Source organism: Pelmatolapia mariae, linkage group LG6 (genome assembly GCF_036321145.2).
Source record: "Pelmatolapia mariae isolate MD_Pm_ZW linkage group LG6, Pm_UMD_F_2, whole genome shotgun sequence".
Lineage (NCBI taxonomy): Eukaryota > Metazoa > Chordata > Actinopteri > Cichliformes > Cichlidae > Pelmatolapia > Pelmatolapia mariae.
The window spans coordinates 34,523,294-34,535,720 of NC_086232.1; the positions used below are offsets into that span (position 1 = coordinate 34,523,294).

Genomic DNA, 12,427 nt, shown 5'->3' on the forward strand with positions numbered 1-12,427 from the left:
CATAAGCAGATTTACATATATATTAAGTTTTAAAATACACTCTAGATCAGGATTGTTAAGGAGAATGTGTGGACGAATATGTGGACCAATTTTAAGGATCATCTTTTCAGAAAACATACATTTATATGCTTGAAGTGTTGCTTGGAAACCAGTTTGGTGTTAAAACAGTTGTACCATTTCTTTCTTTATTTGTGATTCAGTTACAATGCACTGAACACTTGACGAGCAGCGTACATCTGAACTAGATGTAGTAGTACCTGACTTTATAGTTATCCCAACAATAAAAACAACAACACCAGGGAATATATAACAGAAAAGGTGCACTGATGTATTAGTCACTTTGTGCAAATCACATTACAGACATTCATGTTATGCTGCCATAAAACAGTGACAGTGCTATCATTATAAGAGCATCTCAAAAAAGAAATACCAGTGCTTTTTCACATTTGGAACAACTACAGTACATGTTTAAAAATCAGTTATATAGGCTTAATACATTTAAAAAAAATCCTACAATGATCATATTTTCATTGTACTATATCAGAACACACGGCTTTACACAAAAGTAAAATCACTCACAGTTTAGTTGTTTAGTGTTATAGTAAGAAGAAATGGTCTCAAGATTAGAGAAGAACATTATGAGAACTGCTTTTCAACCTCATTTTACTAACTTGTTCAGGATTGGATTCAAAATTCAGTCTCAAAGGTAACTGAGTCTTAATAGGTTAAATTCAACACAAACTTTTCAGCATTGTAATTAAATGGGCCTGATTTACTAAACAGGACAAAATAGTGTGTGAGCACTATCCCCAAATAGCACTTACAGGTGTGGTTAGTTATCTAAACACACCCACTTTCAGTTCATTATAATATCAATTGCAAAACATATGATATGCTGTTTTTCAGTGTAAAATATCATGACTGGGTCGGTCACAAAAATCTCTGAAATCCCACCTCTGACATGCAATCTTGTTACTGCAATGTCTTTGTTAATACTGATGTTACTGTTTTTTTCACACCAAAACCCAATTTCTGCTTGTGCAATACGTCAGCAAATCTGGCCCAAAATATCAAAGGTTTCCAGTTAAATTTACAGTTATGCCAAATCTTTTCATTTTGTTTCATGGAATTTAAAGTTTAACTGTAAAGTGGGAAGAAAATGCAAGAAAACCCTTTGGAATTATCAAAATAACCCTACATGTAAACTCACATTTGATATCACACATAGTGTTATCATTTTGGGCCCCTTTTGTTTCTGTTGCGCCTGGGACTCCTTGCTATCAAGTCAAAAAATGATCACCACCATTAAGCTTCAGTATAATGTAAGGATGGGTGGTATTAAGCTGAAGTCTAGTAGAGGGTAGGTTAGAAGGTAATAATAAGGACAATAAGCCTAACCTGAAGTAAAATCACCATCTCGGTCTTGCCAACATACTGTAAAGCCTGCTTTGTTGTCATTTTGACTGAAGTGGGACCATAATACACAAAATGAATGTCTTGTTGTAGTCTAAAAATGTGAAACAACCGATTAAGACCTTAAACTCATAGGGAAAGTCCTTACAAAGGTGGGAATCAAGGGAGCTCAGACTTTTATCAATTTTGACTTCTTTTTGCAACATCAAGGGCCCCTGCTGACCATTAGAAAGGACCCATGTTTAAGGCACTTTGGCACTAGCTTTACTTATCAGACTCGGAAGCTACAGCCGTCTTTTATATACATTTTATGGCTTTCTGGAATTAATTTATTAACCAGTGTACTACAGAATGATTTCAGTGAAATTTAATCCTAAAATGAACCCAGGAGCATCGTTATATGACAGTTTAGGGAGGCATAAGATCCAAGGTTCATTTTTTTTTTCCTTTGTGAATATATATTCACTATGTTTATTGAAGACTAATGACAGCTGTTTATTTCTTACCACCAGTTAATGGATAAAAACCCAATAAAAAAATTAGATGTCTAATTCCAAAGGGTTCACTTTTTCTGCCATTTTCTGTGTTCATTTTCTAAAAATGTTTATAATGCACAACAACCTCTGCAAGACAAAACAGTCTGACCACAGAAACTGTTACCTGTTTCTTTTAGGTTTACACATACCTGGCCTTCCTCAGCAATGGGATTTGCTTTATTGTCCTGAAAATTTTTGATTTTTAAATGTAAATTTTCTGACTTATTGGCTTAAAGGGGTGAGACTGTTTTGTCAATGATCTCTCCAATGCAAATTTATTAGAAACTCAAAACAACTGGTCATTTTCTTCAGTATACAGTTATTAAAATTCTAGAAAACAAAACACTTATGTTTTGACAAAATACATTACCTTTAAACTGTGCTTTTACATGCATGTCCAGTAATGTCAAATATCACAATTCTCAGATGTAATCAGTGCTGATAAAGTGCAAAATCACAGCCTCTAACAGTAAACCCTATTTACTAATACTGCAGGATTAGTGCTGCAGTATTAAATGGCTTTTTATCATAGGCTTATTAAAAATGAACCTTGTTTAAAAAAAACAATCCACAAGCTGTAGAGTTTTTATTCACCTTTTAAAATCTATTTGATAGTCCTCCACAGCCCTGCACGAGATCTGCTGAATACAAAGCCTTTATGAGTAAACACTGTGAATGTGGCAAGCTGCCCAACAGTACTTATATTGGAAAGGCGAGAGATAGAGAGAAAATCACTATGCGAATCCTTTGGGACTTTCCAGGATGAAAAACAGAGGCTGTGCAAGCATTGTGGGCGTAAGCAGGTATTTTACATACCTATCCTAACGGCTTATTTGTAGTTGTAGCTTGAATGCAAACAAAAAAAATAAATAAATAAAATGATATACAAAGTGCATTTTTATGAAGTAAGCATGGTTGATAAACAAAGGTTAGAATGTTGCAGCACTGGTTTGGTGCTGCTCAGGCAAAAGAGTTTACCTCAACATATTCAAATCTTCCTCTAAGCTCAACTCTGTCATGGTTTAACAACAGGTCATTCAATATCTCTCTTTTAATACAATATAATTTTTAAAAACACTTTAAATATAACATTTAGTTGTGCTAATAGACTTCTTGTTCTTGTGTGTATGTATTATAATTCAGATTACATGTGTTCATCGAAAAATGCATCATCGAAAAATATCACTTTACTGAGAGATGTCGCTTTCTCTTCCCGCTCTTGTTCCTTTACATCCATCAAAAAAGCCTTCGGGAAAATGTAGGCAAAAATACCACTAGTTTCTTTTTAAAATGCCAAATCTGCACATGTGTGGCGAAAAACACAAACACAGTAAACATAGCTATCTCGTATGAAGTCGCTTCTTTGTGATATGTACCGTCTTTAATACTTCTTCCCTCAAAAATATGACTGAAGTGTGTCCTCTTCAACATTTGCCCCGTATATTACCATAACCGTCGTCCAGTGTAGTTAACTGGGGCTGTGGGCATCTAAAAGACATGAACAAGTAGTGAGAAAGTACAGCATTCTACTGTATCTAATCTACTGTACAGTAATTTTATTCCAGAGTGATTTAGAGGCAAAAACGCAGTTTGTATTTATGGCATACTTACTGTACCACCGTTCATCACTAGAGCCATCTCGGTAGGTTGGTAGACATGCCCTCTGAAGGCGATACCAGGACGCATACTTCCATGGCTGCCGTGGTATGTTCCGCTTCGGAGAGCTGGCACGCACACACGCAAAAGATGCATTTGGTACTAAGAATAACCAATGTGTCATCTGATTATAATTATTCCATAACCTTGAAAGTTCAAGCAGCTGATTTTAAGTATAACTTTCATACTGATCATATACCTTTGTAAGGGATGCTGTGCAACTCTCCTGTGATCTTTATTTGGATGAATAAACTACAGCCATGTGAAAGAGAAACTTGTCAGAGGACTCTGCATTGTGTTAGCCACTAAGTACACCCTTACTGCTTCCATAAGAATTAAGAGGGTAAGTAGCATCCGGTTGCTGCTAATCAAATGCACTTGATTTGTTGATCACTGGTTCGTGTGGCACCAACCACATGGGTTGGTGGTTTGTTGATCTGAAGCATTCAGGTGCCACAATCTTCCCAGCAAACATCCCAGTAAATTCACCCCAAGGTAAGGCCGTGTAGTGTTTAGAGGAAAAAATAACTTGCTAAATATTTAAATTCTTGACAGCACAGTTAAAAAAGACAAGAAGTATGGCTTGTTTAGAAGGGCTGCCAGAATAAAGCTTCTCTTAAAAAGAGCATGGTAGCATGGCTTAGGTTTGCAAAGTTGCATCTCAGCAAACTACAGGATTTGTGGAACAATATCGTTCGGACAGACAAAATTAAAGTGAAGATGTTTGGCCAAAATGCCTTTCGCCCAGTTGAAATGCTTTGGTGTGACCTTGTGAGAGGTGTGTTGTATTGTATTGTTGCCAAAAGTGGTTCAACCAGTAATTGAATCATGGGCTGTACTTAGTTTGTCACAGGACTGCATTGAGTCCATTGAAGATTTTCTTTTTTTCCCACATCACTATAATTTAAGTTATTCTTAATGCAGTGAGATGTAGCTGGGTGCCTTTCCATAACAAAATTGCTTACTGCTAATAGCAGTAAGCAATTTAAATGAATTCAGTTCTACATTTTGACTCATTTGAATTAATTGAACACTTGTTTTGTTCCCTTCTTTGTTCTGTTCTCTTTTCATGTCATGCATTTATTTCCCACACTTGTTTCTCAATTACTTCATGCCTACTGATTCTGTTTTTTTTCCCCTCTTTGTCCTTTCTGCCTCTGTTCTTTTCTACAGGCATCTCTGTTTCCTGCATGTTTCTGATTTGCAGTCACTTACAAACCTGCTCAGTACATACTGTTGCTGTTGCTCAGTGCCCTTTGTTTCACTCTCTTTTTATAGATAGATTGAGGCAGATGACTGCTCATACTCAGTCTAGTGACGTCCAAGGTTTCTTCTTGTTAGCGTTGATATTGAGTCTCCTGCAAAGACTGAACCCTTTAAATTTGCTGGCGTTCTGATTTGTATAAGTTCATTTCACGCCGCACTATGTGACACGGATTTAATATACCTGGGCTGGAAATCAAGTTTGGTTCATGTAGACTCTGTGCTTAATGAAAACTGCTCTGTCATGAGCTATGACGCACAGGTGCTTTGCTATTTGTTTCCACTACATTCCCTTAGTTGCTTTCACAAAGGCAGCTGTTGACATGCTGTATTTAAAAAAAAAAGAACTGCTGGTGTTGAGTTGATTAGTGCGTCATTTCAGCTGCATTCCTGGTTGGCTGGTTATTTAATTGAAGTAGGTCACAGCTACCGTGAAATTGTGAGATAGTTATCCTTGATTTCTAACACTGTCAGAATTTTGTCCCAGGCTATCTTTGGTTGCAAGACCATTACAACAGCCAACTTTAACATCTCTCACTGTGCAATGCAGGAGCTCATGTTTTGAATTTTTTTAGTAAGTCAGACATGTTAGCAGCCCAACCTCAGTCTCTACATCGGGAAAACCAAACAACTTCTGGCTAAGAGGATGGCACAACACAGAAGAGCCACCTCGTCAGGCCAGGACTCTGCAGTCTATTTACACCTACAGGCCAGTGGACACTCTTTCAATGATGAGGATGTACACATCCTGGACAGGGAGGAACGCTGGTTTGAGCGCGGAGTCAAGGAGGCCATTTACCTGAAAAGGGAAAGACCATCTCTGAATCGAGGAGGGGGCCTAAGGGTACATCTGTCACCATCTTACAATGCTGTGATTGCAGCCATTCCCCAACTCTCTGTGAATGGTCCTCATGGCCATTGATCAGTGGGCTTTGATCAGTGGGTTTTGGTCAGTGGTTGTTGATCAATGGTCATGAGAATTTGCATAATTAAGATTAAGGAACTGACTTCCCAGCCCATTGTTCCTTCACTGGGCTGGTTTCAGTCATTATGCAAATGTACTGGTTATAAGACTGGGAAAACCTGCAGTCAGCTGAGACTGAAGAAGTCACTTGGATGAGTGACGAAACGTTTCTCCCACAAAACGCTACGTCCAGATGAACAGAATCAACTTTTGGAGATACAGTGTTGTGTCTGCACTGTCTTCTGGCTTTATCGTTCTGTACTGCCTGGTGTTGTACTGTTTTGTTTTTTTGCAGTTTTTGCATGCTTGCACTTTATGTAGTCCTGTGTTGATTGTCTGTTATATGTAGCATCATGGTCTTGGAGGAACGCTGTGTACTGTACCACTGCACATGGTTGAAATGACAATAAAGCCACTTGACTTGACTTGAAAGACGTGCTTGATGAAGAAGGGTTTGATAAACAACCCCCTTTCCAGTGTTTTTGAAAGCCGTTGCTAATATCAAATCAAAAATTAGCATTTTTTTTAAATTCTCAGTTTCAGCATGTTTTGCAAACATTGGATTCTTTTTTTATTTCCATTGTTCAGACTGTCTGCACTCATTTTTACAGTTTCTCTTCACCTGAGCAGTGGTCTGATTGGAGTATATAAAAACACCTGCATGGTTATGACTGAATCATTTCCTACTTAGCTTTTCCTCATGTAATGTGACCTCATTAGTTTAGTCCTTATGTATTATTTATAAGCCATAAAATGTGCAGATCTGCATTTTGGTTGGGTTTGTAGAGGGTAAGTGGAATCCCATGTTTTTCTCTGTTCATGAATAAATTCCACACTACAGACACTGAAACAAAAAGATAACAAAACATTTCCCATTTCCCAGCAATGTAAGATCTGTGTTATCATTTTTATGGCACAATAAGATAATACACAACTTGTTTGTGTTAAATATCTGTGCTATGTTGTATTTACTGTTTATTTAAGTGCAACAATTCAAGAAGAATCTAAGTTTTTCTTAGTCTATAGTATGTTCCATTTTTACACGTTTGAATTGTCTTTTGTTTTTTATTTGTTTCATTTATGTTAGGGGAAATAAATTAAACTCAAAACAAATAGTTTAACCTAGAGATTTAGTAATAGTACTTTGAAAAGTCATTTGGTTACATGTGTAGGTGCACAGAGTTTGTCTATGGAGACCTGGATGGAGAGTAAAGACCTGCTAAACTGTGAATCATTTTTTAATAAATGTTATGACTGTGTCAGAAATTCCAGAATGATTCACTACATATACTAACCTTAATAGTGAATGATAAAACATGTAACAATAGAATGAGACTCAAACTTCTCATTTGACTGAGATTTTTTTAGCAAAATTCTCCTTTAGGAACTATATTGCCCATGTGCCCCAGTGCAAAGGTACAAGTATCCCACAGTGCCTCACAAAAAACTGTACAACGGAAGGTCACCATCCAGCCCTCGCATACTATCAAGTACTGCATCAAAAGAAAAATGAGAGCAGTGCACTGCAACTTAAACTGTCTTGAAAGGATTTGTTAGTATTGCTCAGTATATTATGTCTTAATCACAAAAAATGCTTAGCAGTATTTATTTATTTTGCTGATTTTGATCTTTCATTTAAATGATGCATTAGCAATTATGCAATAAATTGGCACTTAGAAAGTCACACCATTAGTGTCCAAGAGTGTTTGCTGTTGGTGGTGTTTTTCTTTTTTCCATTTTGCGACTGAGCTCAGTTCACACTCGTCTACATAACATGACTTAATATGGAGCAGCGAATGGGAATGAGACACAAGCAGTATTTTTATTGTTGTTTGGTTCTTTTGTTTGTATGGGGTTTTTTTTTTCTTTTTCATAAACTGAGAAGTGGATCATTTTTAGGTATTACACACACTCACCAGCTGCCCTTACAAACTCACGGTTTTTAAAACATAGCTTAGACTACATTATCAGTTATATAACTAAGAGAAACCTTTACCTTTTGCTTTCAACCACAAATTAAATTCTCTTTTAAATTTCTCTTTCTTCTAGATCTGACTGCCTATTAAGAAGTCTAAAATGACCACCAAATATCATCATCATGCTGGAGACTGCATGTGCCTTTCTATTCCCTTCACTCTTTGTTTATCCTGGCTTATCGAGGCTTAGCTCTTCATCTGTGCATCTCGCTTCAAATAAATATAGCGAGCAATCAAAGTGAGATGACTCATAACTGTACTGCAGTAAAAGCCTGTTGAAAAATCAGACATTTTCTGAGGTTTAATTGGATTCTTCCCATACAGTACCTAGAATTGAGCTTCCCTGTCTGTAAACAAGACTACTTGCCATTCATGGTTGGATGGTGATGTAGTTATTTTCGTGTATGATGAATGGAAAACTGGCCTGCAATTCAATGTAGGATTAGTTCAGTTATTACTGTAAAAAAAAAAAGTGATTAAAAGCAGAGGATTGACAAGCAGCAAAGACCTGGGCAGTAGTGTGTCATGCACCATAACCATGCACCCATCAGATTTTTCATACATAAATTTCCCATTTTCAGTCCCCACTTGACTTGAAATATTTTGGTTAACCTTGTGTTTTCATGAACTCGTAAGAGGCTCAAAGAGTTTTAATGGGAAAAATGTAAATGTGGTTGTAAGATACCAATTTTTATATCTAATTGATATTCAGATTGATCTAACATAATTTTATTTTAATTAATATTATTTTATAAATTATTAATAAAACTAATTTGGAACTGTAACATTAAATGTATTCAATCAATTAAAACGATTTATTTCAATTTTATGTAACGTGTCTAAGATTTTAAAAAGACAAACCACATGAATTACTTTTGTTGTTTTCTCCTTTTTCATTTCTCTTCATAAGGTTGTCACAGTCCCCATTTTTGTTGCCAGTTGCCTAGCAACAGTGGTCTCATAATTTACTGTAAAACACTCAAATGCTAAACGTATTTTGCTCTCAACCTAACATATTGAAACTATGACCTAATAAGTTCCCTTTTTGTTAGATTAGTTATCTCTGTCACTCAGGTATAGACATGCACACACGTCACATAGGCTTACTTGCACTGTGTTCCTCCATTGAAAAGGCCTGGTTCTCTTGGAAGGATCGGTGCGAATGTGCAGGGAGCTCATCTCCGTAATGTGAAGGAGGAGACGTGTGACTGGTGTCAAAGAAGTCTTGCGTGTCGGATTGTGAAGTTTTCAGGAGACACAGGTGAGTCTCTGGGATAGCGTGGAACAGGAGCAGAAGCCATCCCTGAATAACCAGGGCGACAGCCAGTGCAGGCTCATCAAACACTTTTGCATCCTTATTCCCCCCTCCCCTCTCTCTGTTCCCCCTCCCCCTTAACGTCTGGCTGCCGTAAAGGTAAAACCCCAGCCAGGCCACCCATAGCAATGCTGATGCGAGACTGGACAGGACGAGCCAGATTGCGTTACACTTCCATTTCCGTTTTTCACTATCTCCTTCTCTGTCTTCGTCATTGCCACTTCCTCCATCTACTGCCAGCTCTCCACCACAAAGCACCACCCCAAGAGAGAGACCCATGGCTATGAGAAGAAGCCCCAAAGTGTAACTGCAGGTAAGGGCAAAGTCTAAAGGTGGATATTCACAGGCTGGGTGACCCTCCCTAACTACAGTCAGCAGCACCCATTCGGCAGAGATTATCCCCTGAACCAAGGCCAAGGCCAGACCGAGTGCTGCAAGGGAGCTGCCAGATGGGCTTGCCTTTCCAGCTACCAGCCTTCTGAGCCTCACACCCTGCACTAGTAAGCTGGAAAAGCAGAGGGCAAAAAGGGGTCCCCAGAAGGCCCTTCGAACCACACAGAGCGCCTGGTTCTTCCCCACCAGGAAAGCCAGAGAGATGGTAAAAAGCCCAAGAAGTGTGCCCAGAAGCAGGAGTAGAGGCCCCAGGCTGGAGCGCTTGGCAGGATCAGAAATGGAGCGCATCTTGACTAGCAGGAGCACAGCGAGGACCACTGATGTGAGACCACCGCTGCAGGCCACAGTCTCCAGAACAACACCCCAGACTGATTCCAGGTCGCAGAGCACCCTGTATGGAGGATCCACATCCACACTGCATCCCCGGGGAGGAGGTGGCGGAGGAGAGGGGTGGGATGACCCATAGCAAATGAGTGGCAGGAGGCAGATGATAATGTGGCTGAGAGCCATCTTAGAGACAGAGACAGAAAAAAGTGTACTGGTGAGAAGAGACAGAGAAAGGGTTAAAAGAAAGAGACAAAGATACAAGTACAGGAAGGTTACACTGGGGTGAAAGCTCCAGAGAAGAGGGAGGCAGGGATGTGAGTGTGAAGGTAAATTTCTGCATATTAGTTCCTACTGCATCCTCACAACACCGTAGAAACAGCAGTCAATATCTGTTAACATCCAATATACCTGTTGTGTGAGATGTTTCAAACACACACAGACACATACTCGCGCATTCAATCCACACGACAGAACTGCTTTTAGCACTGGGCAATAGTTTCCATGGAAACGGGAAACAGCGTGGGCTGGCTACATTGCACACTGGGCTTTTGAGAAGTCGAGTTCAGTACCCCAAATCACAGAAAAACATAGGAATATGCAGACACACACACAGACTCAGTGTTTGTACTGATTAGTGAGAATCACATTGGTTAAAAGGTTTCCTTAAATGACTCCAATCACAGTATAAACCCAATTAATTCAACATTGTAAAAAAAAAGTTTTAAACCTCAAACTGTAAACAAGCAAAGGCAGAAATGTCCTTTTAAGGTCTGAAACTGAAATATAAGAATAAGTTAATACACATAATGAACACAAGCACAAACCAAATAAAAAAAAATAAACAAAACATCATCAACATTTCAACACAGTTTGATTTTTCTAAGAATCTCAAACTCACCTCAGATAAAGTCTTCACTTGATTTCCTATTATTGAGGGTGCAGAGGTATCATAATTTTCCACAAATCATTTTTGGCATCACTTCAGTTAGTTGAAGTAATTTTGTATTCCCTGTTAATGAAATCCTTGAGGCAGCAGAAACAAGTCGGTTTCCATTTTGTCTTTCAAAATGTCGCTGTCTGTGCTCACAGCTTCCACTGTTTTAAAGTACAAAATAACACAATTTGAAAGACCAGTAAATCTCCTGCTGATGCACTGACTTGTCCAGCTGCTCCAAGAAGAATCCACAATTATGATGCATGCCTTGATACTTCACACACCCACACAGTCAAATATATCTTCTGTCTCTTTCACTCGTCTCTCTCACTCTCTGCCTCACTCTCTCGCTCCCTCTGTCGTCTTTCTATCCATTCTGTCTGCATGTCTGCGCCGCTCTCTCTCCCTGCTTCACGCTGAATCTGTGGAGGTGTCAACAGAGATGCAATCCCAGCTTACTTTTGTTCACCCACACACTGGGAGTATGTTGAGTATGATTTGCAGATGCACCTGTATAACTAGGAAGAAGATAGGAAATAAGTACAGTACACAAACATCTCACAGTCAGCCCTGGATTAGTCACTAATTTGCACATTCAAGCTCCCACATCTTCCTCTTACCACTTGTAAAAGTCTTCCGCACACCCATAGTTGTGGGAGGTATAGATTCATATTTCATCAATAAATTATACCAAAGCTATTTTTTCAGGTGGCAAGATGTCTATTGATTGTTTGCATGTGTCAACATGATATAAAATGAAGGGGGGTCACGTGGTCAGTCTACATAGGTGAGCCTTGTGGCCATGTATCTATTCTAGTAGAGTGTTGCATAATCTTCTGGAAGACATGATTCAGCCAAGTCTGCTTAGACAGGAGTAATCCCTTACCCTGCATGTGATGTTAGAAAGGGACACGGCATTGGGAAAGTCATAATGAGCAGCTACCATTGTCACTGAGCCAGTTTGGATTAGTGTGTGAGAAACTGGTTCTGACAGACGTATGAGCTCAGTGATAGTGGGCAGGCAGGAACAAACAAAGCTGGTTTGTGGTACACAAATAAGTAAAGCATAGACTGGATAAAAAAGGACATAACCATGATTTGTAAAGTTGTGAAGTCTTAATTCAAGGATTTCTGTCACGACCTTGTTGATTACATGGAAGTGAGCATAATGTGGAGTGCTAGGTCGTCTGCTAATGCTAGCAAGCTGCATCCATAGACTCAATAAACAGACCCAAATACCTCCTAATTACTATTAACAAAATACTGCTCACCAGAAATGTTGCACAGACCTCCTGAGCAGACTGTTAATATAGAAAGCCATTGTCTTTGGTCAGCAGGGAGCATTAAAAATGTTCCAAGAGGCACCAAGATTCTGTGCTTGAATGAGCTGAGGGGAAGCGCCAGTTAAAGGTAATATTTCCATAACTATAATAACTTTATGCAGCTATTAAGATTTGGTAAGTTATCTGCCGAGATCAAAACTTTATTTATTTTGATAAATTTCTTTATTGTGCTCTAATTTAATATGGCAGTCTACGAGGATCAACTCTGTTTTGGAGACAGCTTCAAGTGGCCATTAGACGAGCTTAATTTTCAGTGCTGGACAACAAGTATGCACACTAGTGTCATGCTGAGTCGATCATGTCAGTG

The 12,427-nt window shown here is 38.8% G+C and overlaps 1 protein-coding gene across 3 annotated transcripts; it reads right to left on the minus strand.

Moving 5' to 3' along the window:
- Positions 1–305: 305 nt before the first annotated feature.
- gprc5bb (G protein-coupled receptor, class C, group 5, member Bb) lies at positions 306–11,511 on the minus strand. 3 transcript variants are annotated; one of them, XM_063476695.1, is made up of 5 exons: positions 11,398–11,511; positions 10,742–11,199; positions 8,916–10,026; positions 3,561–3,673; positions 306–3,437 (listed from the first exon to the last, which is right to left on the minus strand). In XM_063476695.1, exons 3-5 carry the CDS (start codon positions 10,024–10,026, stop codon positions 3,393–3,395), a joined length of 1,269 nt encoding a protein of 422 aa, XP_063332765.1. In that variant the 5' UTR covers positions 10,742–11,199; positions 11,398–11,511; the 3' UTR covers positions 306–3,392. The 3 variants fall into 3 exon arrangements, 2 of the variants coding, with proteins under 2 accessions (XP_063332765.1, XP_063332764.1); XM_063476694.1 differs by having other exon boundaries at positions 10,742–11,295; XR_010094061.1 differs by lacking the exon at positions 306–3,437 and adding an exon at positions 5,576–5,667 and having other exon boundaries at positions 3,563–3,673; positions 10,742–11,295.
- Between the last annotated feature and the right edge of the window lie 916 nt (positions 11,512–12,427).

What these genes read in the sequence shown, in the direction of transcription:
- gprc5bb (XM_063476695.1), bottom strand. Translation starts at nt 10,026, where the DNA reads ATGGCTCTCAGCCACATTATCATCTGCCTCCTGCCACTCATTTGCTAT. An exon ending in AATGGAGGAACACAGTGCAA is followed by an intron (nt 3,674 to 8,915) that starts GTAAGCCTATGT and finishes TGTGCGTGCCAG; the next exon opens with CTCTCCGAAGCGGAACATAC. An exon ending in TAGTGATGAACGGTGGTACA is followed by an intron (nt 3,438 to 3,560) that starts GTAAGTATGCCA and finishes CATGTCTTTTAG; the next exon opens with ATGCCCACAGCCCCAGTTAA.